The 25,737-nt window shown below is 35.0% G+C and overlaps 1 protein-coding gene across 1 annotated transcript in view; it reads right to left on the bottom strand.

The window, feature by feature from the left end:
• The window catches only part of CRPPA (CDP-L-ribitol pyrophosphorylase A), a 106,410-nt gene that overhangs the window by 34,273 nt on the left and 46,400 nt on the right, over window positions 1-25,737 (bottom strand). Inside the window, exons 5-9 of the mRNA XM_079302125.1 lie at window positions 25,187-25,232; window positions 16,674-16,771; window positions 15,048-15,137; window positions 14,218-14,310; window positions 9,911-10,039 (exon numbers count right to left, since the gene is read on the bottom strand). Of these exons, the coding sequence (XP_079158251.1) occupies window positions 9,911-10,039; window positions 14,218-14,310; window positions 15,048-15,137; window positions 16,674-16,771; window positions 25,187-25,232 (456 nt within the window). The remainder of the gene's footprint in view (window positions 1-9,910; window positions 10,040-14,217; window positions 14,311-15,047; window positions 15,138-16,673; window positions 16,772-25,186; window positions 25,233-25,737) is intronic.

The raw sequence follows: 25,737 nt of genomic DNA, 5'->3' as shown, positions 1-25,737 counted from the left end.
TACCCTCTACTTCAGAGGAAAAGGCACATGCTGTCCATTTTGACATCAACTATTTTAGTTTATTAACTCCATGAGCTTGTAAACATAGTTATGCCATAATTCCACAAGAATCTTTGTGCCTTGAACACAGCAAGCATAGAGCACACTTTGAGGACAAAAATCAAAAACTGGAACTGGTATCTAACCTAGTCGAAGGAAAGTTCTGAACTCATTTGACCTCATTTTGAATAATGAAAAACCTCGTAGGATAGGGAAAAACATCTAAAATTGCACAGTTCTGGGGGCAAGTCACCATGAAGTTGGTATGTAGTGAGCCTTACAAAGCATACTTCATTATGCTGCTGTTGTTTAAGTAGAAATCACACATTATCTCCATCTTTCATATCATTTGCTAAAATTTTGCCTACAAAATTCAGTCTGGTCTGCTAAATTTAAGCACAGAACACTGGAATTAAATAATCAAGGAAAAGACACTTGAGCTCATAGCTGCATAAGAATGGAAAGACTGAGTCAAGGAAAAAGCTGAAGGCAGAGGTTCTGCCAAAAATGTGCATTCATGCTGCTGCCAGTACCACACAGGTTGAATAAAACTCAAATGCAAACAATCCCATTTTTTAAAAGATCCTGCTTGGTAGAAACTTCAAAGAGCAAAAGAGTTATAAATCAAGAAGATTTATAAAAGTACATTGTGAAGCAATGGGCTCTGATGTTCAATAGAAAATATGACCTCTGACCTGGTGAGAAAGTACACTGTAAGGCTTGGAATATGGCTACAATATTAGTTAAGAGGATAAATAAAAATTGGCTTAGGAAAGCAACTCCTCAAAGAATGCTTTAAAACCAAATTTGATTAGTTCAGAATGAAAATACTGGAAAATCAATAATGGTGACACTTTCCACTTTTATTCAATCCAAGTATTTGACTGGAAATAACTTCCAGGAAATACTTCACAACAAAATTCAGATGAAAATCACTATCCAGTGGAGATTTCCTATGATCTTTTTCTGACTTCTGTTAAGCCTCAATCCATGCATTTCCATCTCTTAAAAGAACAGTTTAATATAACTTCAAACACTCTGCATATCATAGTCTTGAGATACAAACATATTTTCATATTCAGATGTTCCAAAACATATTTAGATAAAAGCCAGCTGAAATGTTTAGAAACTTAACATTAGTGAGATGAAGTTGCCATGAGATTTTCTCCTGTTATCTTTAAATGTTAAAAAATAAATAGCCCTCAGCAACCACAACCCAGCACCAGAATGCACTGTGATTGTTCTGGCCTTATCACTCATGAAGAGAAGCAACAGGTTCCCAGTGGTGTGCATCATCTCCAGTTTAAAAATTGCCTTATTAGGCACAACAGTATGGTAATAATTTCCAGTTTACAACAAGAAAATTCTGAAAATATACAGACAACTACAGAACAGAAAGGTGTAACTCCATACCAGAAAATTTAACAAATACTCAACAGTAATAGCAGAAAGCAAGTTAAGATGATGATAAAGTCAACATGTCTTTGTTTTTAAGTTTGAATGTGCATTCTCACTTTATTTCTTCAAAGAAGTGGGTGACAGTTGATTGAATTCACATTCAACAAAATTCACAATCAAAAAAAAAGTTGTTGAATTCACATTCAACAAAATTCCTCCCCAACGATTTTAAGAAAACGAAGGTTCCAGGACTTAAGACAGAAGACCTGCCAGGGATAAATCCTTGTTCAAAAGACTGAGTAAAGTGGGTAGGAGAATACACTTAGTCCTCAGAACAGAACCAACAGAGATCAGGTGGGGTTTGTTATAGGATCTGTATTGTTCAACACATTCATAAACAAATTGGAAAAAATAGCAAGTAAGAATATGAGTGTAATTATGATACAAAGTCTATTAGCGTAGTGGCTGACTTGTAATGCAGGAAGTTCATTATAAACTGAGTAACTAGACAATAAAATGATAAATGAAGTTGAATGCAAGTGAATACAACACATTTTATTTGCACTTCACTTTTTAAATTATGAGATCTCAGCAGACCAGAAGCAAGACCCTGTGCTTAAGACACTACTTTGTGAAGAACCCACTCTCTTTCTTTGTTTTCCAGTCTATGTAATTGTTCATTAGGGGACACAGTGGAGGCTAAAAGTTTACACAGATCTCAGAAGACAAGAGCATGAAACAGAAATCCACCAGGGCTAATCCTTCCACAGAAAACCTGTCAGGCTCGGGAAATACTTAAGTTAGCAATTATTGAGTGCAAAGAGAAAATTTAGGGGTGTCAAATATGCTTGCCCTGATCTGATTCTCTCCTAGGGATTTCCTTACAGTTATGGTTGGACCCAAGACAATGACTTAGATAAACTTCTGATCTGGTCCATTATGGCCACTTTGATGGTGACATATTGCAGCATAATAAATCCCACTGCAGTGAAACCCAAATCTGGGATGTATCAGGACAGATACTTCCAGAAGAGATGGGTGACAAATCTGAAAAAGGTACAAGTGCAAAAAGCAGCTCCTAGGATAGACAGGGTATCACTGGGATCTGGTGGCTGTGCATAGGCTGGTGCATTTTTCATTCTTGACATTACTGGGCTTTTGCATAACTGGGCTTTTGTGTAACATCACATATTATTTTTAAATACTTTAGCACTGGGTATGATCCATAATGGATGACTTTCACTGAACAGACAGACATAAGCCAGAAATAAGATTTGGGGCTTAGTGTCTCAAATATACACAGAAACTCCAACCACAGATCTTCCAGCCCTTCCAAAGAAATATCCCAAAGTTAGCCTGAGGCTGGAATACTTGACTCCTGCATGTATATCCTATCATACTGCAGAAGAGGATGAAAGAGGAAATTAATACTTCCAATATAGATTTGATGGTTACTGCCTCTGCTGCACAAATTTTAGGAATAACCACACTGCAGGACTGCAGTAAAAGCCTGCACAATTGTTACAGTCACTACAATGTACAGCTCAAAGGGAATTTTTGTGTTTAAATGGCTGAAGAACCTCCTACATTTTCCTGGTACAATCTAGTGATGAAAATGTGCTACAACCTTTGCAAACTTTCACTATAAAACTAAACTTTGCATTGAAACTGGAAAAGTTATCTGAAGAATTCCAGCCATAATAGTAATGATGTTAATGATGCTAATGTTTCATGTTAATTGAAAAAGTGCACTCAAAATACAAAAGCTCATTAGAAAACTAACACAACAGCAAGCTGTTAACATTTTCAAAATTAATCTTAAGCACACAGAACAATTCTGGAAAGCTTCTTTGTTACTGTTGCTTTAAGTAATCAGAGCTAAGCCAGAAAAAAAAAAAAATTAGTATTCTGTACTATAGGTATTTTAGCTGCTAAATGATGCCTCTGGGGGACAGCATGGAAGCCAAGTGAGATGATTACTTTTTGATGCCCAACTTAGACAATACAAGAATGCAAACATCACTTTAAGTGAAGAATTGCAGCACTAACAACTCAAAAGTGCAACTGTCCTTAAACAGATGCAATGGACTTCAGAGGTTTCTGTCAGGCAGGCTAGCAATGGAAAAAGAAGTTAAAAGCCATTTGTTTGCAAACAAGATTTTGTGTTAAAAGTCCTTTCATCTTAAATGTTTATGTTTCCATTAAGAGATAAGAGGTCAACATCAAAGCTTTAATAAGAAATAAAAATCAAAATAACTCATACTATCATATTTGAAGATAAAACTCAGATTTGATGCTCATAGTATTTGTTTTTACAAATGGTTCCAATTCAATGTTTATTTCCTATTACAATAAAGTATCCAGAAAAATTAATACTGTCATACTTTTCTAAGCTCCTATATTGTATATCACATATTTTCCTTTCTACTAGAGAGTTTGGTAGTTCACCTTAACTCTACTTGCTCCCCAAAATTCTTCATACTAAGAAGCTATTTTAGAGGAATATGTTTTATACTGCAAAAATATCCACAAAAGAAATAACTGGCAACATTTATTGACTAACACTGTCACAATGGCTGAACTGAGGTATAAGAGCAAGGATATTTAAGGCTATTTTATGAAGTAATGACTTTTAGAAGATGTCTATATACCTTCACCACTTTGACTGACAAGTCGATGGAAGAACTCTGGTTTCTCCAATTATAAGTTAAATAAAAAGCTGAAATGAGTTCTAAAAAGGTCATGTGTAAAAGACATAAAATATTAACCTCATACCATGCAGCTTGGTAAACTCACAGAACTCGTCATAGCAGAGACAAATTGAGCAACTCTCTGACCTTTCTGTGATAAAACCCTACACAATTATCCTTCAATGAAAGCCCCAAAAGTTACCAATTATTTTTCTGAAAAGCCCATCTTCCTCATAGTGAGAATTTGCTACTTCACTGAGAAATTACTTTGTGGGCATCTTCATTTGAGTGCTTTTAGAAGAGTTGCAAGTCGGTAGAAAATCCATTAGTTTGTTACCTGTTTGCCTAGAAAAGGAGGAAGACTTGAGGGGAAACAAGAACAACAGAGAAAGGTGTCAAGAAAATAAAAGAGCATGTATGCATGCATTCAGTGTAGACACACTAAAACTCTGAAATAAAAGAGTAACAATCCCAATTTTTGATCAATATTCTCCAGTATGAAGCTTCAGGATATCTAATGAAATGAGCAGCAGCACAGCAAAGCAGCTGTGCTTCCCACAATGTCAGGCACCAGAGTGTTGCAAGCAAAGTGAGGTTGCAAAGTTCTGTATTTACAACCTTTCCTGACTCTAAGCCCTAAACTTCCCCAACATTTTGGTAAAATTTGAACTGATACATTTAATTGACTTCCACTTAATTGACTAATGTGCCAGAGACATGTTCTTTTCAAATTTCTTGATATTCTCTGAATGGAACAAAACAGATGCAAAAGGCTTTGTTTGATCAAATTGACTTCCATTTTGAAGCCATGTTTGTAAATCTTTCTCATCATGTCAGTTCTACTTATTGCAAAATATGCATTCATGACTGATTGCAGATAGTACTAATAATTAAGGATAAAAATGTGTCAAGTTTCCATAAATATAAATTTCTGGTTTTAGTGGTGAATGACTGGCTATGAGTTTGTATTAAAAAACCTACAGATTCTGATTTCTATGGGCCTATCCATAGAGAAAGTTTCAGACTGATTTGATTTTCCTCCTTGTCCCAAACTCTATGAAAACAAGACCATTCTGGGTCATCACATAATTTGCACAATTCTCCTTGATGAAAGAATGAATAGCCCAGAAGACCACAATATTTAAAAGTTCAACTTCTGCCTCTTGAAAATACTAAACAGTAATTACTTGGTCTTAAGGATTTCTAAGAATAAATGCAAATTTCCATATTCATTACAATCTATTATGTCACTGCAGCTGAAATGAAAAAAACCCTCATTTTGAGAAAAGTGACGTCTCCAGGCAGCATCCCAATCATTTAAATCAGATTGCAATCATTTGACCAATTCTATGCTGATTATTATGTGAATTGAGAAGTATGTGGGAGTCATGTAGGGCAGAACATATTTGTTTCTAATGAGTTTCCAAAGTTTTATTTTGTGATTTTACTTCATTTGCCCTCCAGGTTCATTATCTCACTGCTGTTTGCCAAACCACCTTCTACTTTGTGGATTATCCCATTGAGGGGTGTGTTCTCTCTTTTGAGAAACATTGCCTTAATGTTTACCCATAATACTATTTTAAGGGATCTTTGATGAAAAAGAAATCATAAATGTTTACCTTTGTGGTTTACCAAGACAGACATAAAACACTCCTAGCACAGCAAGTATTTCTTGAGCCATCAACCACACTGAAGATGGGCCTCTTGTCTTCAAAAAGTATTTAAGGCTACAGTAAGTGTCCAGTATGTTTGCATAAGAAATCACCCACAGTTCAGGTTCCTTTTAGTTTCAAGCAGCTTCATAACAATTACTCTATTGCATCATCTGTCTCTTTTTAGTGTAGGCACTGTGATTTTTCTGATAGTCAGTGAATAGTTCCTTTATCTTAAACAAATAGAAGTTCTAGAGGGAAAAGTATTTGGGCCCACCTTACCTAGGCAAGCCTTACCACATATTTGCTGCTCTGACACAACATTCTGTCAGTGCTTCTCTGTAATAGAATTATTTTAAATTAATACAGTTCTATAGCTGAGATATATTAATGTTACTTTCTTATTTTAAAGCTCTCTGTAGTTTCCTATGTCTATCCAAATGTGCTTTATTTTGGACAATTACTGTTTCTTTTTACTCCCTGTGAACAGTAAAGAATTCACTACTGAAACCTACAGACCAAGATTTTATTTCTGTAACGTTTACAAGTTGTTGGATTTGAACACAAATGCTGAGAAATGCTTCTTATATTCTCTTTGGATTATTTTGTTGATTTTTATTTGTAATTCAGTAATAAGATTATTATCATTATTACCATTATCATTATTATAATTATTACTATTATTTTTATTATTATTAAAGGGAGAGGAGCAGTAAATAGAGAAAATAAGGTTTTGTTGAAACATTACTGTCATATTCAAGCATAATCCCATTAATTACCTAGAATTTGTTTTAAGATAATAATATGTGTGTGTGTGAGGCCCAATTTCAGTATTATTCCATTGCTCAGAATATAGAAAAACAACATGCAGCTGAGGTATCCTCCCAAATCTTGTGGCTCCAAAGATAGAAATCAATACTTTTAATAAATATCCAGCCCTGCATGGATGCAATTATTTGACATTAGCTTTCATATTCTCTGGGCTTTTAGCAGTTCTTAAGGCTCCTTCTAAGTACTACTTTGTTTATTTAAGAGTATTGGCTTTTTTTCATAGGTTTTCCTCCCAATATTCAGAATTTGCTTTCTCCATTTCATCCTACTTGGTCATTATTAAAGCAAATATTCTTATTCTATCATATAATAATATCATGCCAGTCATAGCTATTTTCAAGATTAACCTGTCATTAAATTAAGGAGTTAGAATTTTCAAGAACCCTTGCCAGTAATATCGTCCATAAAAAATGGACCTTTCTCCCTATTTTTAATTCACCTTGCTTATCAGCTATTTCCTTCAAATTATCTGAAAAATAGTCAAAACTAATTCCATAATTTCAGACTCTGGATACTGAATACTCTTTGTCTTTTGAATGTGTAAACCACTTGTAAAATTGCAGAACTGATTTAGAACAGAAAAATAAATATTTCATAAGTGCCATTTAAATTAATAGCATTTTCAAGATGCAAACTAGAGGTTTTATGAAGTGGATCCAATCTGTATATCAGTATCAGTAATGTGGTATCCTATGCATGATCTTTGTAAGAGAAATAACTATTTGTGTACCAGCTGTGAGCATGCACTTGTCATAGGTAAAAAGCAGTTGATTTATACAGCACATTAAAGCCTTTCCTTTAATTCTCCTGATTACCTTCTTAGTGTATCAAATAGTCATAAAAATACTTGACATCTTTTTCTAGATACCAAACAAACACTGCATTTAAGAAGTGAAAATAAAGGCTCATACTTTTTCTTAGGGCTTCACAGCTCCTTCAATACCATCAAACTGAACTCCTTAGTTCCAAAACATTAAAAAACACAACTTTATTTTCAAAATGTATTTCTTTCAAAAAATTTGCCTTTCTAATGCAAAATCCAAAAGACTAACCCTATTTTCTTTTATATCAACATATTCTTACACCCACTTAACATATAACCCTTCTAAACATAACATAATTTCACATGAACAATACTATAACCATGTCTCAATAAATTTCCTTTTTTTTTTTAAATTAGGAAGTGTGTACCTACCAACTGTGTATGCCTGGTAGTGATGATATAAACCTGTCAGCTAGAGAAAAGCTCCATGAAGTAACCTCATCACACTTTTCCTGAAATAAACTATAGCTTTCTGGGACTTCAAGAGAGCATCTAGTGACAGAAGTTATTGCAATAATAGGTTATCCTGAATTATCATAGGTGGTTTTGGTGTTTCTGCTTCTTCTGGACTCTCAATTATGCTTATATGAAATTCCATCCTGAAGCATGGAACTCACATACAGGTTCATCTATTAATGGCTTGCACTAGAAGTAAAATGCCTTGGTGATTCTCAAATCATGCTTTGGACTTAAGATTAAAAAAGAAAAAACAAACAGTTTTAAAGATGTTTTTTCATGCAACAAATTGCTTTTATTCACAGTCTCTTAGTCCCAACCAGACCTGCAATAAACTTGGGGCTATGTCATTTCTAGATTCATATGCCAAGTCTTTCCATAGGTCTTTACCTAGAAACGATTATATTCTGTATAGATCTGCAGCCAAAATTAAACTTAATACAAATATCACATATATACAAATATATATGATGTGTACAGCCTATTTTTTTGTTATCAATCAAACTAGACAGCAGGAAGTCAAGACTACATGCCTTTGTAAGCAAGGACATGTTTGAAAGTCATTTTAAAACAAGACAGCCAGAAATAGTTTACTTACTTTGAAATGTTTTACTCTATATAAGACCTTCTCCATGCTAACAAGTGATGATTCTGCCTGCAGTGATCTTATATAATGATTCTAGCTTTTTGTTTTAAAAGAATGAAGGAAGCAGTCTGCTGCAATCTTCTTATCACCACAGATCAAGAATTCCCACTCAGATCTCAACTGCTCTTATATGTGCCCATTAATATTAAAATATCTTGGTGCCATGCACATCAAAATCCACTAAAGATTATAAAAGGTTTTTCTTTCTTCCAGTCAGCTTTAGTAACTGTTGCTATCCACATATGTCTATTTGATTCACTTGCATGTAAACTCATATACACACAACAAAGTCTAAAAGGCAAAACCTGCCATTAGACTAAAGCAATATTTGAAGTGTTACTTTTTATCATGATAAGGTGAGTCTTAAAGCTATATTTCCATAGTTATTCGAATTATTTTGTACCAAAAGAAGCCAGAATTCACCTGAAAAAAATAGGGTTTGATAGCAGCAGAAAGAAAACTGAACAGCTGCATGTCCTTCAGTGTTTCACAAACAAGAGACAAACTAATGTCATATAATAGCAATATTTGTACTGTGATGGCATTAAAAGTCTATACAAGCACAAACTGATAGGTATAGGTATTGATAGTTCTTATAAAGCAATAGAATTAGATGGCAAAAATCAAGTGCTTGGTATACCAGAAAAATATATAAAATTAAAGCCACATTTAATCAATTATATATAACCCCAAACACATAATTCAACCTCCCAACAAAAAGCAGTTAGGATCACACTTATTCTTGTTTTTAAAATTTCTAGCTTATTTCTTCCTTTATTGTTTACTGAGTTAAGAAGCTGCAAAACTCTATCTGCACTGGAGGCAAGGCAGCCCACTCTTCTGGCTGACAGAACATGCTTCCCAGGCAAATGGTTTCTTTTTAAATAGCTTTTGTGAGTACAAAGTATGTTGGAGTGCTAACTCTTTTTGCCTCCAGCAGAGCAATTTGCTACTATTACAGACACTGTTTCAACACCTATACTCCATGGCCTTCCTGTCACCTGAGTACCAAACTGTTCTGATGAGAGACATAAAATACTGCAGACCATGATTCGATGTACTTTCACAATTTTTCTCCTTTTCTAATGCTGAAAAAAGCAAGTTCCTAAGCAGAAAAACAAAAAGGATTCTGATGTTTTCATTGATTTCTAAAGAATGTTTACCATTTATTCCTCTCTAATCAAAAAAGCTTACATTTTTTATGTATAACTACAGGCTTGTCTGAATTTTGAACAAGAACAGGCAAGAATCTTCCCAAAAAATCCTTTTCGTGTCATATTTATTTCCCTTTGATTCTGTTTTAAATAAAGATTCTATCATTAATCATATAAATTGCAAAAGAAGATAATTTGCACATAGAAAGATAATTACATACCTTATATTGGATAAGGAGACCGTAAACTAAAATGTTTTTCTTTTTAGTTTCTCTTGCAAATTTCTTGATGGTAGTTAGGTCTTCCATCCCAATGCTGACAGAATTATTTTCTGAAATATCCAAGAGCACCTGCAAAACAACAGATGAAAAAACAAAATCCACTTTTTCCATACTGTGCCATTTTAGACTGACAGTTTTTAGTATCTCATTTTTATGTGTTAAGCACCCATAAAAATAGAGATTAAAAAAGGTTTTTCTTAGATAGTTTCTACTTACTACTGAATTCCACTACTTACACATTTAAGGACATGAAAACTAATTTTTTCAAAGCAGAAGAAACCAATATGTCAGAACATGTCATACATCTTAAAATATTCAAGTAAATTTGAAAACCATCAGCATGCTTTTATAAGCTCTAGACTTTCACAAGAGATTCAGTTTTGTTTTGATTTGGGTTTTTTACTATCAGAGGGATATAGAATGCACATCTTTCGTAAGCATCTTGAAGGTTTTTAAGACAGAGCTGAATTCTCTGAAGTTTAATAGGAAATTTATTATCCTTCAGCATACCATATTAGTTGCCTAAATTGCATTAATTTCAATGTAATACTTTGAGTTTAAAACACAGAAACTACCTCAAAAGAAAGTAGGGATATGACTACCCTGAGCTCTTGGGCAGGGAAAGGCAGGTCTCATTTCCATCAGGGATGCTGCACAAACATGACAGGTCTTGAACAGGTCCTGCACTGAGTTCAAGAAGTATTTGGAAAACATTCTCAAGCACATGGTGCAATTCTTGAGGTGTTCTGTGCAGGAGATGAGTTCCTTCCAACCTGGCATATTCTATGAGCCCATGGGTATCCTGTGCAGAGCCAAAAGTTGGACTCAATGATCATTGTGAGTCCCTCTAACTCAGAATATTCTGTGCTTCTGTAACTGGTATTTCCAGGGAGGTATCAACCAGCTCAATCCTTTCCCAAACCTTAAGTATTCCACATTTTAATCAATTTCACTTACAAGGCTTCTATTAGCTGTAGAAATCAAAAATAAGGATGATGATTTGTACATATAAGGTTTCAGTGCCTATTAATAGCAGAAGTACTTTTATTCCTGAAAGAAAGGAAAAGCATTTTTCTGACTGAATGATTCCATCATATAAAACTTATCTGCAACTACTACACAGAAGTAGGATTATAGAGATCACCCCAGAGATCAGTGCTTAGGAAAATTATTTCGAGTTCTCTTTCTACTTTATGTGTTCCATTTATACTGACAGAAAACAGGTCTTCACCCATTTTCTCTTGCAACACTTTTTTCAAAAGGGCTGTTTATTGCCTAAATGCATACTCACCAGAAGAAAAGCTATTGTCTTCTACTACACAAGCAGAGATTAAATTTCACACATACTCATTATTTTGTTATTTTCTACCCAAAACAAGGCTAAGTACTACTCATTTACAGCTATTTACAAGAAATTATAAAACCTTTTATTTTGAGAGAACTTAATCTAGCTTCTATTTACCATTAACCTCTTCGACAGCTTTGAAAAGAGATCTTTCTCAATCTACCTTTGGTACTGAAATGCAAATAATTGCAACTACAGAACTGAAGTACTAGCTTCCTTTCTTTCTAACCCTAAGCAAAGTAACAATATAGAATCAAATCCATTCATACCATTTACAAACATGAAAATGTATTGCTCAAAAAAGCAATGTCAGTTTAAGAATACGATTTCTCAGCATAATTGGAGAAGATACTGGCTTGATGCAAACAAATAATTGCCTGAAGTTTATCTCTGTGATGCCTATTTCTCCTGTAACATTAATCTATCCTTTCGTCCAGATACAGTAATCCAATGCTGCTTCAGCTTAGAGAAGCCACAAAAACAATCCATTCAGGCACCAGGATACTGGATGGACTTCAAATCTGTGGCAACTGATAGGTGGGAATAGGACAGAAGCCATGGTGGCAAGTGCAAGCTCATCCTTTTATTGGATCAGTGCTCACTGGCACAGTAATAAGATCTGTCATATTTACAACTAAAGCAGATGACTCTTAGATGGGAAAAAAACCTTTTTTTTTCTTAATATCAGATAATTATGAAAAAGTTGCTTTTGTCATGAAATCAAAGAATAGATAAGAACTTTCCAATTGACCAAATCAAATTACATTAGACTGCTCCTAGTTATGAATTTAGAATGGAAGCAGTTAGCAGTTCTCCAATTTATTCTTTCAAGAGTTTTACTTTTGAGAGTAGAAAAACATAATATTTCCCTTACAGCTGGTACCTAAGGCCTATGCATTTAAATGTCAGCATATTCCTTAAAATTCTCATTCACATTTGTCTGAGAAATATTAATATGCCCTTTTACATTGAAATAAAGTGTATGACAGGATTTTTCATGAACAATTCATTCAGGTGATAAGTCTAAAAAGTATATAGGAAAAAATAAAGTTGAGGAAAATCCCAGTCATGAGCCTTACTGAAGAGGATATCCAACACTGAATTTAAAGACTGCTGAAGGAAGTTTCTGCCCCACATACCATCTGTAATGAGTTTTAGAGATCAGGAGTTTAAAGAACTTCAATACTTCCTAGCGATTAATATGAGATAATGATTTGTTAAGCTAATTCTTGTCACTTAAAACATACCTTCCAGATCTCCTTTTCTTCCCTTCTCATATTTGTAAAATTGAGTGTGGTACTTCCAGCAGATGTCCAAGTTAAATTAGGCAACATACTTTTAACAAATGTATATCTATCAGTGTTTTAAATATTAGCAACTGTTCCCACCTAGTTATGAGATTTTCTTCTGCTGTCTAGTTCTTAGAAATTTCAAGTAGTTGCTAGAAACAATTGATGGATCTGGAGTATAGTAAAGGGATTAAATGTATTATTTTCTCCTAAGGCTATTTTAAAAGGAGTCTACCTAAAAAAATAATTTGTGCATGCTTCAGGCTGCTCAAGCAAATACACTTTCATTTAATGTGGTTCTGGGTTCTACAATGACTTCAAGACTTTTGCCCTATCTGAGGGGCAAAACCCGAGTTTCATGGGGAGATTGTGTAAGAATTATTTGCACTGCTATTTCTTAGGACATTCTAAGATCAGAATCTTTATAACTACAAGTACCAAACCAAAGTTTTCACTTTCCTAGCATCACACTAAAAAAATTATTTAATTGAAAGTCTGTACTGGAAAGTGCTATCAATTGGGCACAAAATACGTGTGCTTTTCATATCTTAGCATTAACTAGTTTATAAGCAATTCCAGCTTTATCTTCACACTCAAAATCCAACACAGATAGAAATGGTTTTTTATATTCTTGGTAAAGGACTAATGAAAACATTTTCAATCCAGAAAAGAGCATTTTGCATATTCAGTGGCTTTGTAAATGACCAACAGAATTGGAAACATGTAATCGCTCTGATTATGAAAGGAAGAAGTAATTTATCTTTGAAAATTCAGTAAAACAAAGTTTTACTCTGAAGTTCCAAGAAACAGGGTCAAGAAAAAAAGATGGTCTAGAAACAAAGTGCTGAATGTTGATCACAGAATCACAGTCAGTCACTCCAAGAGAAGAGCATACAATAGGTGAGGGTATAATAGGTATGATAGGTTAGGCTCTACAGAAGCATCTGGACAGGCTGGATACCTGGGCTGAGGCCAAGGGTATAAGGTTTGAGAGGGGAGAGTGTCCTGAACTTGGTTCACAACAACCATACCCAGCTCCATAGTCTGGGGCTGAGTGGCTGGAAAGGTGCCCAGTGGAAAAGGACCTGGGGGTGCTGGTTGACAGTGGCTGAGCATGAGCCACCACATGCCCAGGTGGCCAAGAAGGCCAATGGCACCTTGGATTATATCAAAAACAGTGCAGCCATCAGGACCACACATGCATAGGAAAAAAAAAAAGCCACTTAATTCTGTTTCAACTGAACATTCAAGCACAGCACATGCTTTGCAGCATCCCCAGCAGAGACAGAGCACAACAGCAAGGCAGGAGTTAACAGTTCAGTACAACCAGCCAGCCACAATGAGCCTTCCACAGATATATGTAACTAATAAACTGTCATTTGCTACTATCAGTTTGTTTCTTTGTAGGATGTAGTACATTTGTTGAAGTGTAAATGAGTTTCTTTAAAGACCAATTCACAATTTGAATTTACAATTGTATTCTGAGTTAGCAGCAGTTTAAACCTGGTCTATCTTTAAAAATATTCATATTAAATATTACTTACATTATATTAAATATTAATTTAAAATAATCAATGAGATGTCTTCTAGGGTAACTTACAGGAGTTACCTACCGAAATAAGGACAACTGGACACAAGAGAGGAATATTGGATTTTTCCAACATATCCACCAGCTCCTGTGTTTCTTGAAGGGCACACCTTTTTTCCTAAATTAAAATAAATGTTTAGAATTACTGAAAACAATAATTATTTCATAAAAATGGAATTTGAAGACCTGTTGTTTACCAAAAAAAGAAGAAGATACATCACTTTTTTTGTTTGGGGTGAGGGGGTTGGTTGATTAGCTGATTGTTTTTAATGCAATTCTATGGTATTGTCTAGTAAAGTCATAATATTAATAACCTTTTATATACATATATTTAAAATCAAACAAGATTAAGGTTCTTGATTGGTCTCAGATATGGTTCATCTAAAACCAGCCTGTTCCCATACATGGACCCAAATACAGATCACATGGCATGGACATGTCCAGAATGGGAAACACCAATTTAGACCACGGTAGCAATGAATGCACAATGAAGTTAGATGACTTCATGTATTACAGGCCTCTCCTTAAAATAATTCACTTCAATACAGCACTTATGAAAGGAACCTTTGCACTACTTCAGATTTTATCCCTCTCGTTCAAGAATTCATGGCTGGCTAACAACACAGTGACAGAAGTGGAACAAGAGGAGATGAGAAGACCAGTGTCTCAAAGGTCTAGTTTAGTGCACATCAGAAACACCAAACATCAGAATGGACTCAGTACATGAGGACAACAATAAAAAAAACCTTTTTACTCAAATATTTAATTATTATTTACCATTACTAGTAAGTTTAACAGTAAAATAAAAAGCATGCATCCTCACTACTTACATTTACATGCATCCTCACTACTTACATTTACATAAACAAAATTGTAGCACTGTCCTGAAATGATGTTTTGTAGATGGCTATCATTTTTGCTTAGAGACACTGAAATAGCTTCAACCTGATTAGACAAAAAAAAGAAAAAAGTCAAAAATTCTCATTCAGACGTAACTATCTGCTAAAGCTTCCACCACTGTGGCAGAGGTTGTTTATTCAAATTATTTAAAACTGGCAATTATTATTTCCAACACAAAACTGAAAATTGCTCAAAATTTTGGGGCACTCCACAGTGAAGCATGGATTCCAACACATGTTGAAGTATGTATACTGCTCAGGGCAGCCACTTGAGAAACAGCACTGTAAGCATCAGACATGAGTGCCTTTACATTGCTTAAAATAATTATTTTACAAAATCAACTCTCTCTCACTCAAGGCATTGTGCTTCATTTGAGAACAAATAAGCTTGTGTATAAATTCTTTCTAAGGTTAGAAATTCTGTATATTGGTAAACTTAAGAATTAACTCAGAGGTTTTATTTTTTTAAAAGTATATGGATGAGTGATGTCTTCCTACTAATAGCAATATAGTTTACACAGGGATAAAAAAGAGAAACAGCAACGCATCTGGTATCAGTGAAATGGACATATACTTCTGCCCCATCATACTAGAGCTATTCAGGCAAGAAAAGATCTTATTCAACTCTGCTAATTTTTTTTTTTACTTTTAGATGTAGACATTTAATAGACATAAAGCATGATTCCATGCTAAATACAATTCTTTCCAAATAAAAACTTTAAGTGCAATGGCAAATGACATTTCCATACATAAAACAGCAATACACATTGGTACAGAAACATATCCTTCTAATAATTAACACACCATGCAGAAGATTGATAGACATTAATAAAACCATTGCAGAATTAACATTATGCAAATTAGAATACCTGTATTTTTGAACAGTTATTCTCTGTCTGTTTCTCTGGGTAACAGGAACTTGTGATATCATCACATAAAATATAATTAAGAATCACCTCAACACCAGTCTAAATTTTAGCAATTACCAAATGTTAATCACCTTTGGGAAAATGGAAATATGACAGCTCTATTAGGAAGAATAATGAAAAAGGAAAAGATAGTTAAATGCCAGTAGAACATTCCATCAATATCCTAAGGCAAAGGCTCTTATGAGCATTCACTGAGGGAAATGTATTCCTATCACTCTACAAAAAAGCTGGTTAATTTGATTTTGCATTCACAGTTCTGCAGGAAAACGATACCATTCAATTGGTTCAAACTCCAAGTCAGACTTCAAAGTAACAAAAGCATTCCCTCTGTAACATATTTGTAACAATTTGGGCTTACTGAATTCATAAAATCTAAAGAAAACTGCCTCTCTGTTGTCTGGCTTCAATTACTCCTCTAATCTAATATGGACATTTTAAGTGGACATGTAAGATCCCCTCTACAGCACAACTGGGCTGAAGATGCTTCCTTCTTGGTAACTTCCACACCTGGTGTTAATCCCTTGTAATAAATACTACAGTGACACAGGAAGTCTCAGTTTCTGTTTTCACATTATTTAGACCACTTCTTAGGAGCAGAGGCAACCAGAAACATTAAATTAATCAGACAGTTGAGAGTGAAGAATTGTACTTACTTTTATTTGGCTTTTCAGAGATTCGGGAAGGAGAAAACCTACTTGTGCAAGAGTTTCCTTCTCATTGGTGATAACACAAACTTGTTGTGATAGGTTTTCTGTGATTAATAAAAAAACCTTAGTACTTCATGCAAAAATAAATTAATCCAAATTACTAATCTGCTAAACATTACCTTCAATCTATTGTTTCTTGACAGAACATTTTCAACAGCTGTAAATTTAAAGGCTACAAGGTACAGTTAATCTAACTATGTAATTTATTTTATTATACATCTCAAAATTCAAATTATATTTTATATGATTTTATACAACATGAAATCATTACATAAGGCCTGCCCCTAAAGCCCATTTAAATCTATTAAAAGATATTTGTTCAGATCCACATTGACACTAGATGACAATCAAGAAAACTTTTTGAAAATTTTATCCCTCTTATCACTTCAACAGATAACTAAATACAATGTAAGCAATTTTGAGTAAACAAAGGGGAAAAAAGAAAAAGCAAAACAAAATTAAAAACAGGAGATAATATAAATCCTATTCCCAACAATACATACAAAAAAATTGCCAAAAAATTTATTTCTGATACTGTTTAAGAAGACAGCAGATGCAACTGCTCACCTCAATAGCAAAGAAGTTGCAAAGTTGTGACACAGATATGGGCCCAGGCAACTTTCTAGATCTTTTACTGGTGGGCCAAAATACAGCATTTTGTTACTATCCAGAACAATAGTTTCAAGGTATTGCTTGCTCTGTTCCACAAAGCCAGTATCTCAGAAAACAATAATTCCTCTTGTTATTGAGTTCAGGTTTTAGATTCAGTGAATATATTCCTTTCTTTAAGCCAATAAATCCAAAATTGAAGTCTGAAACCCTCAAGTCTAATTCAGGACTTTATCCTTTAGATGCTGAATTAACACGCAGAACAAAACACAAGATTTCCAAAGTTTTTGGCATAGTCATTCCACAAGCAACTAGAAATTTCACACACGTAAAGTCTAATTACTTTTAAAGCAGACTTCAATGAAACTCCAGAGACAAAAATATACCAAACACCACCACAAAATAAATTAGGAGTGAAAGACAAGAAAAATTATAAAAATATGGGCAAACTGGTCTTCAAACAAGTCTGGATATAAACAATACATATTTGTTGCATGTGGAAAGTTATTTCTATAATTACATCCCACACAATATGTTCAATCAGATGCATAACTTCAGTAGAACAGAAATATCTCACTTTCTATTGTAAACCCGCAGGCTTCTTTATAAAAATAAACATAAATACCTGAAAATCAATTTTAAAGCTGCTGTAGAATTGACATTATTAGAAAGTGACTTGTGATTTTTAAGCAATTTTATGTGAGCAGGAAAAGTGAATTAACCACTGAGAATTCCAAAAAACAATTATAATGATTTTTTGAATCATGGATATTTATTATGTCCAATATTTATAACGTGGCAACAAAAATAGTGGTGGCAACTGACTTTGTATTAAGTTAGCAAGAATGGGGAGGGAGGAAGAAAGGGAGAGAACAATAAACATCTGCTTATAAACCATCACAACCAGATGGAAATGAGAATTAAAAAAATGCATGGCCAGTTCTCACAGGACTGGAAATCAGAGGATACCACAACTGTGGGAGAAATTATCTTCCCATAGATTCACTGGGTAAAAAAGTATATTGAACATGCATCACAGTTGGCTCCTACTAAATAGAGAATAACTTTATAGTCTGAAAAATGGAAAACCATATTGAATTAATTTCTTATCAGCAGAAAGAAACTAATGGGCAGATTGAAATCAGAGCAAGAGCCACTTGAATTTAGTACTGTACACAAAGTACAGATACAAGATAGATACACATAATAAACCAGACTAGCATATCAGATTTCAAGAACTCAGACTCTATTGAGCTAAGTAATTTAATGAAGAAGGTCAGATTGGAGCTATTACAAGAATTCACATGTGGAAGAAGGCTGTGGAATCCAAAAAGGCACCATAACTTAGGCTCAAACAGTTCTCTTTAAAAAGTAGTCTGTAATCAACAGCATCAGAAGTATTCTCACAAAAGACTGCTCAAAGGCTGCAGCTATAAAAACCCATCTCACTACTCTCTCCAGCCCTCTTAGATCTCTAATTTCCTGTAAAATAAATGAGAAAGGAGAGACAAATACAAAAAAGCACCTAAGATTTGCAGGCTGAGTCTAATAAAGAAGAGAGAAAAACCAAGGAAGTGTGGAAAACTATTTTTTATCTGGAGAAAAAACATAATGTTATAAGGGGAAAGTATGTTAATAAAGTAGGAGACCCATAAAGGAATGATAATACACTCCATGATAATATGCTCCATGCTTTTAAACGATCAAGGAAAAGAGTAAAGGAAGTCTGGAAGACAATCATTTATAAAATCACCATAGTAAAGCAACAATCCTGTTCTGGTTGAGGTTTGAAACTCAGCTTCAATTTAAATCCAAACTATTTCGAGTGGTCAAAAAAGATCCATGTGTGAATTTAGACTGCATCCTTGCTGCATTGTGGGAAGGAAGACTGAGTGGAGCCTTCCTTCCCAAGACTGCTAAGATGATGGAGCTCTGCCACCCACCACAGTCACACTGAACCCAGTGAGCACACTGGAGTGCTGGCTTGTAACTCCACGGATTACGAGTTTTGCTGCCTGCCAGTAAAGCTGACTTTCCTCAGCATTTCCTTCCTGGTTTTCAGAATTCTATTTGGGTGAATGAAATAGTCATTCTGGAAAGCCACAACATGGCCATGTCACAAAGAATTTAAACAGTCAGCTAAAAACATTTTGTTTGCTATTGGACCAATGGATAATTGAGGCTGGAAGGAACCTCAGCAGGTCTCTTGTTCAAACTCTTTCTCAAAGCAGGATCACCCATGAGGTCAGGCCTGGTCACTCAGCCCCTTACTGCTCTGGCATACAATCTCTCCAGGAAACCTGTTCACTGCTTTGAAACTTTGAAACTTGGGTGAAACTTTTATCAAGTTGGAACTTCCCTTGGTTGGGTTTTTTGTGTTTCCGCCTGTCCTCCCACAATGAACCACAGTTCTACTTAACTACTTTCTGCCATAATTTCCTTTTCATCTGTGTAATGCTTTTTAAAATTGTGTTCTCACTATCACATTACATATCAGACTCTACCTTACTTTGGCCTCCTCTTCCTCTACTTATTTAATCTTATTATTTCCCGGAAATTTCCTCTCCCTAACACACATCACCTATTTACTGCCAGCTTCATTTCAGCTGTACCTGATAATGGAGTAGTATTCCCTATTCACATGCACCACATTTGATCCCTTTCAACACTTTTAACATACACTCAGAGCATATTTTTTGCATTAAATAAAAAATAGTTAAAACTTTACACTGTCAAATTTAAACATTAAATTTCCCTATCAGGAGTTTTCTTCATTAAAGCTAAATTTGATACAATATTTCAGAATTTATTCCATTAAATCTATTTTTTCTACATCAGAAAACATAATTTTCAATTTTCCACACCCTCCTTTGATATCCTGAAAGCTTTAGATCACATTATTATTCAGCAACACCTGCCACAGTCTTTATCCTAGGATCATACCCAATTGTAAATTAAAATGCGTGCATGTTTATGAAACTACCATAGTTAGATGATATATTAAGTGTACTGTAATGAAGACTTAGAAGTTTACCTTGAAGAGCATGCCACAAACAAGCAGCAATTGAAATAATATTTTATTTGAATAAAGATAATAAATATCATATCCTAGAGAATTAATATTGTAAGAAAAAAAAACATCTGAGTGGCAAATAGGTTTTAGCCTACAGACATAAATTTTTTCTCTTAATTGCACATATGTGTTTGTACATACACTTGTTTTTGGAAACAAGTATGCCACACCATTCTAAGTCTCCTATTACAATTCCAATTATTTTAGAAGCACATCCTAATCATCAAAATGCTTTTGAAGTTCACAGTGAATTCCAAGTAGTAAAATAATTTGTCAGAAATCCATTTTCACTTTCTACATAGCGATGGCTTGACTGGTCTAGAAATTCAGTATGGTTTCCTCTGGCATCTTTAGAAACATCTTTGTTATGAGGTGCCACTACTGTAAACATAAGAAAAATTAAACTGTTGAAAATGTAATTTGAATAATATAGGTAACCAAAAACATCTAACTTTTTTTGTTGTTGTTGTTTACCTATTCCCCATGTCTCTGTAGCCACATAAACTAAAAATCAAACTTAACACTGACCCAACCAATATTAGTACACAGGAAAGAAAGCAACATTTTGTGGTAGAAGGCAAGAAATGGGGGTTGTTTTCACCTAACAGTAGCTATCCAAGGAGTATTCCCCACCTGCCAGTTTATTTCTTTGGCTCAGAGCAGAGAACAGACATTGCTTCAAGAGCATGCCCATGAAAATGCAGCCTATCTCACATAATATCTCTGTCCTTTGCTAAACAAGGCTTATCTCAATTTCTAGTTTTATAAAAAGTCACATGGTTTCTTCACAGAGCACAAGTCATAATATGTAGCTCCCAACAGTCATAAACAGTTTGAAGGCATTACAATATTTTTTTCGGCACTTGCAAAAATCATCATTTTATCTATATCAACAGATACTTCTTTAGCCAAATGTGAGGGCAAATTATCCAACCTGCAAATGCATGCTCTTGTGAAAAAGTAATTTATAAAGTAAGGCCCTTGAGAAAGGAAAACAAGGAGGAGGAGGAGGACAGAGAGTCAAACTGTAAGTTACAAACTTCTTCTGAGAAGCACCATTTAAAGTTTACATGTTGGAACTAGAGTTCAAAGTTATCTACCTTGAGGGCAGTAATCCTAATGGAATTTTTTTAGGATGTTTTGTATTAGCTTGATCTTAACTACATTTCTAGATGAGTCACCCCTATTGTAAGACAATGTTTTCTTACTTCAAGACTATTAAAAATAGGCATGTGCCACCTTGTCTGCATACTCTACAAGTTTGTACCTGCTTAGCTAAGAAAAGCATTAAATTTGCTTTTTATAAAAGTTATAAAAGAGAATTGAGGAAGTCAAGAAACTAAAAATAAATGTCTTAAGAAAATAGTCTCAAAAGAAAAACAATTCATTAGTCTATTTACATCAGTGGAATGCTTCTTTGTGATGCCTTGAATGATATGCATGCATATAAATATTTAAGGTAAAACAAATGCATGAAGGGATGCATGTTTTTCTTACTTTCACCTGAGTCAAGCTTAACAAACTGAAATTTCTTGAATTCCTGAAGAAAACCAAAAGTTTTGATCCTTAACAAATACAAACTGCAGATAACATAAAATTTGGAATTGTAGTCACAAAATTAAATGTGGATGCTCAAAAGTTCTTCATCACTACTGAATTCATCCAGAGATAAAATGTGCATCCAGCACAGCAAATTGGGTAACTTAATAATAAGCAAATCAGCCGTGAAGACTGAAACAGCAGTGGGGAGCAGTGTAAGGCCAGAGCTCTTAGTACCCAGCACCCTCCTAGTCCATGCATTCAGCTTCTGGGACATGTCCTAAGGACCCTTACAGCATGAAAGTGGCATTTAGAGAGCTGGCATCCTGCAACTCGACATGTAGGACCTCCCCATCAGGCACCCTACATGACACAAAAAGTGATAAGCAGGAGCACCTCACTTACAGGAGCATGTAGAGATAGGGCAAGTGGGAATGGCTTCAAACAGAGTAGATTAGATTCAGATTAGATATTAGGAGGAAATTCTTTACTGTGAGAGTGGTGAGGGACTGGAACAGGTTGCCCAGAGAAGCTGAGGATGCCCCATTCCTGGAAGTGTTCAGGGCCAGGTGGGATGGGACTCTGAGCAAGCCAATCTAGTGAAAGGTGCCCGTGCTGATGGCCATGGGCTTGGAACTAGATGGTCATTAAGGACCTTTCCAACCCAGGCCATTCTATGATTCTGTGATTCTACAATACAGCACCACGTAGTAGGTTCTGAACTCTCAAGAAAAGCAGACACTGTGCTATAGTCAATTAGACAGATTGCAGGAAAGGCCTAACTGAACATGCCATTCTCTAAGGTGACCTGTCCTTGAAGGTTTCTCATAGGTGCAGCACAACACAGCAGAACATAGATAACAAGATTTCTTCTGTAAAACTAAGACATAAGACAAAATTATACCATACAGGGGTACATCAGAATGATGCCCCAAAGGACAAAAATACATTCTCCTCTTAAATATGCTTTAAGTGTGGAAGGAACTGTGCATAAATCATCTGCCCAATATTAATTTACATGGTTCAACTGCCCACTACCAAAATAATTCATGATATAGCCACCTGAAGGTCTAAGATTTTAAGCCTTTTGAAGGGCACAAAATAGATAAGGCACAGCTTTGAAACTGCTGTCTTGGAGGACTAACAGTACCAATTCAAAACCCCATTAAAGATAATTAATTATGTAAAATAGCTCTGTTATCCAGTGTCCTAATTTGCTATGAAAGATTCATTATACTGCTTGCATAACAAGCAAAGAACATGTAAGGCTTCTGCTTCCTGAACTCATGCAATGCAGCAAGAAGTAAATCTAAACTTCAACAATCTTAAAGTACAGATTTTCATAGAGCCCACCATAAGACTACTGTACTTACTGAAGCAGATATATTGCATGCTGCCACAGCAAAGGGACATTAGGAAAGGAAAGGGATCAGCCTGATTGAGCCTGATTGACCACCATGAAGGTGGTCATATAAACTAATATAACAACTAATCTCATTTAAAGATCTATGAGATTATTGAAGCCCTTGTATACACATGGAAATTCATTTGGATGAAGGTTAGTTTCATTCCAAATTTGCAATTTTTTGACCACTGATTCCATCTCCGTCTTCTTCACTGTGCCCCATCTGGCATTTATACACACTGCTAAGATCCCTGTGAGCCCTCTCTTCTCCAGACACATATCTCGAGAAGCATCTCACAGCATATCCTCATTTTACAGATGTTCCACTACTTAACCATTGTCATGGTTCTTTGCATTATTCTCTTCAATAATCATTTCTTCCCCGATGTGGAAACCCAGAATTGGACCCAAAACTCCAGATGTGAGCTCACCAGTGCTGAACATAGAGGAAGGATCACCCTCCTCAGTCTGCTGGTAAATGCTCTGCCTACTCTAGCCCAGGGAGCTGTTGGCCTTCTGTGCCATAAGGGCATGTTGCCAGCCCCTGTTCAATTTAGGGGTGCATTGACAGTTCCTGTTAAATTTCTTGTCCACCAAGACCTCCCAGGGCCCTTTCTGCAGAGCTGCCTTCCAGCTGGTCAGTCTCCAGCCTGCAATGATGATTCCCAAGGGCAGGAGTTGCATTTCCCCTTGCTGAATCTCATGACACTGCTGTTCACCCACTTCTCCACTCTGCCAAGGCCCTTCTCAGTGGCAGCACAACCACCCTGCTACCTTCTTTCCTTTAAAATATTTGGAATTCCCAAGCTTGAAAGCTAGGAGTGTGGAACTTCTAAGAATCCTATAAAAAGCAGGATTTTCAAAAATTCCAGGCTTCTAGCTATGAAGATGAGAGCCCATTGCCTGTCAGAACCAGAAATTTCCAGGCTTCCCAATTCTATCTTTTTGATTTGTGCCTATAAAATAAATTTAAGTAGTTCTAAAAATTCATCTAATATGAAATATATGCCCACTGTAATAACAAGAGTGAACAACTAGCCAGTCACTCACTGTTCCCAAATAGCACACAGATTTTGCTCTGATTTTCTTGCATTCTTTTCTCTGGAAAGGAATTTTTAATCCAAAGGGAAGTCCCTTTCTCTTCATCAGTTTCTGGGGTTTTATCCCTCAGTTCTCAACAAGGAGTCAGGCAAGAGTCCCCTGAATCACTGCCCATCAATTTACAACAACCATCTCATTATACAGCATTTGAGAATTCTTCCTTCCTACATTGTTTTTAGCGTGAGTCCACCTAGATAAATGCTAAATGCAGCCTCAATGTTAAATTGGCATGAAAACACTACCATCAGAAAAAAAAAAAAAAAAAAAAGGTTAACAAACTGTTCAACAAAATATTTATAAATTAATGATATACCTCAGTATCTCATACTTGCTATATAAATTTAGGCAACAACTGACTTTATGTAAAACAGTGAAGAGCCCTAAAGAGTTAATATTTAATTTTCACTCTACTACACAGACTAGAAAGATGAAACATATTCAGAATCTACCTGCAAATGAAAGGAAAGAAAACATGTTTATTTCTTATAAGGCCCTCCAAAATTAATCTCTATTTGACTGTAATATACACAGCTTTTTATAAGGGTTTGTATTCTGAGAAAAGTAAATAAATATGCATAATACAAATATTCCAGTAAATAAGCTAAAACAACTTGCCTAAGCATATTTTATCCATTATATAACTTTTCTTAAGGACATTTCAAACTATCACACACAAATTCTTAATTAGAATCAGGAATATGCAAAGTGACAGTCACAAGGACAAACACATACCCTTAATGATTGATTCAGCTGCATACAGATCCCGCTTGTAGGTCACCTAAAGGACAGACAAGCCTCATTAGATTTAACACAGCAGGAAGGAATGTAAAACCAATAAAACAATGCCCTGAAGGCAATTCTTTGCATTTTAAACACCATAAACAAGTGATATTGTCAATTTCTTAAGTTCGGTAAAATATTTCTAGCAATTTATGAGAACAGAGGTTGCAGAAACTACTGGAGACTTGTGAAAATCCCTTTTCCAAACACTTAGATCTGCTTAGAACTCATTTGAAACCTAAAAGTATTTTCAATCCTTTGAAAAATCATGAAAACATGATAATGCATCTATTTTTCTACACATCCACTCTACTCCGATTTTATTGCGAATAGATTAAATTTTAACAGGACTTGAGATCATAAAAATGACAGCAAGGGAGAAACCTTGTTATTGCTTTTACTAATACAGGTGCAATTTTTCAGTAGTGAAAGACTATTACTGTTAATGAGAGTCCAATTAACCAGTGGGAGTCAGTGAGACTACAAGTAGACAGCATGAGCTT

The sequence above is a fragment of the Erithacus rubecula genome (genome assembly GCF_903797595.1).
Source record: "Erithacus rubecula genome assembly, chromosome: 3".
In the NCBI taxonomy this organism is placed as follows: Eukaryota; Metazoa; Chordata; class Aves; order Passeriformes; family Muscicapidae; genus Erithacus; species Erithacus rubecula.
This window is presented reverse-complemented; position numbering and strand designations above follow the sequence as displayed.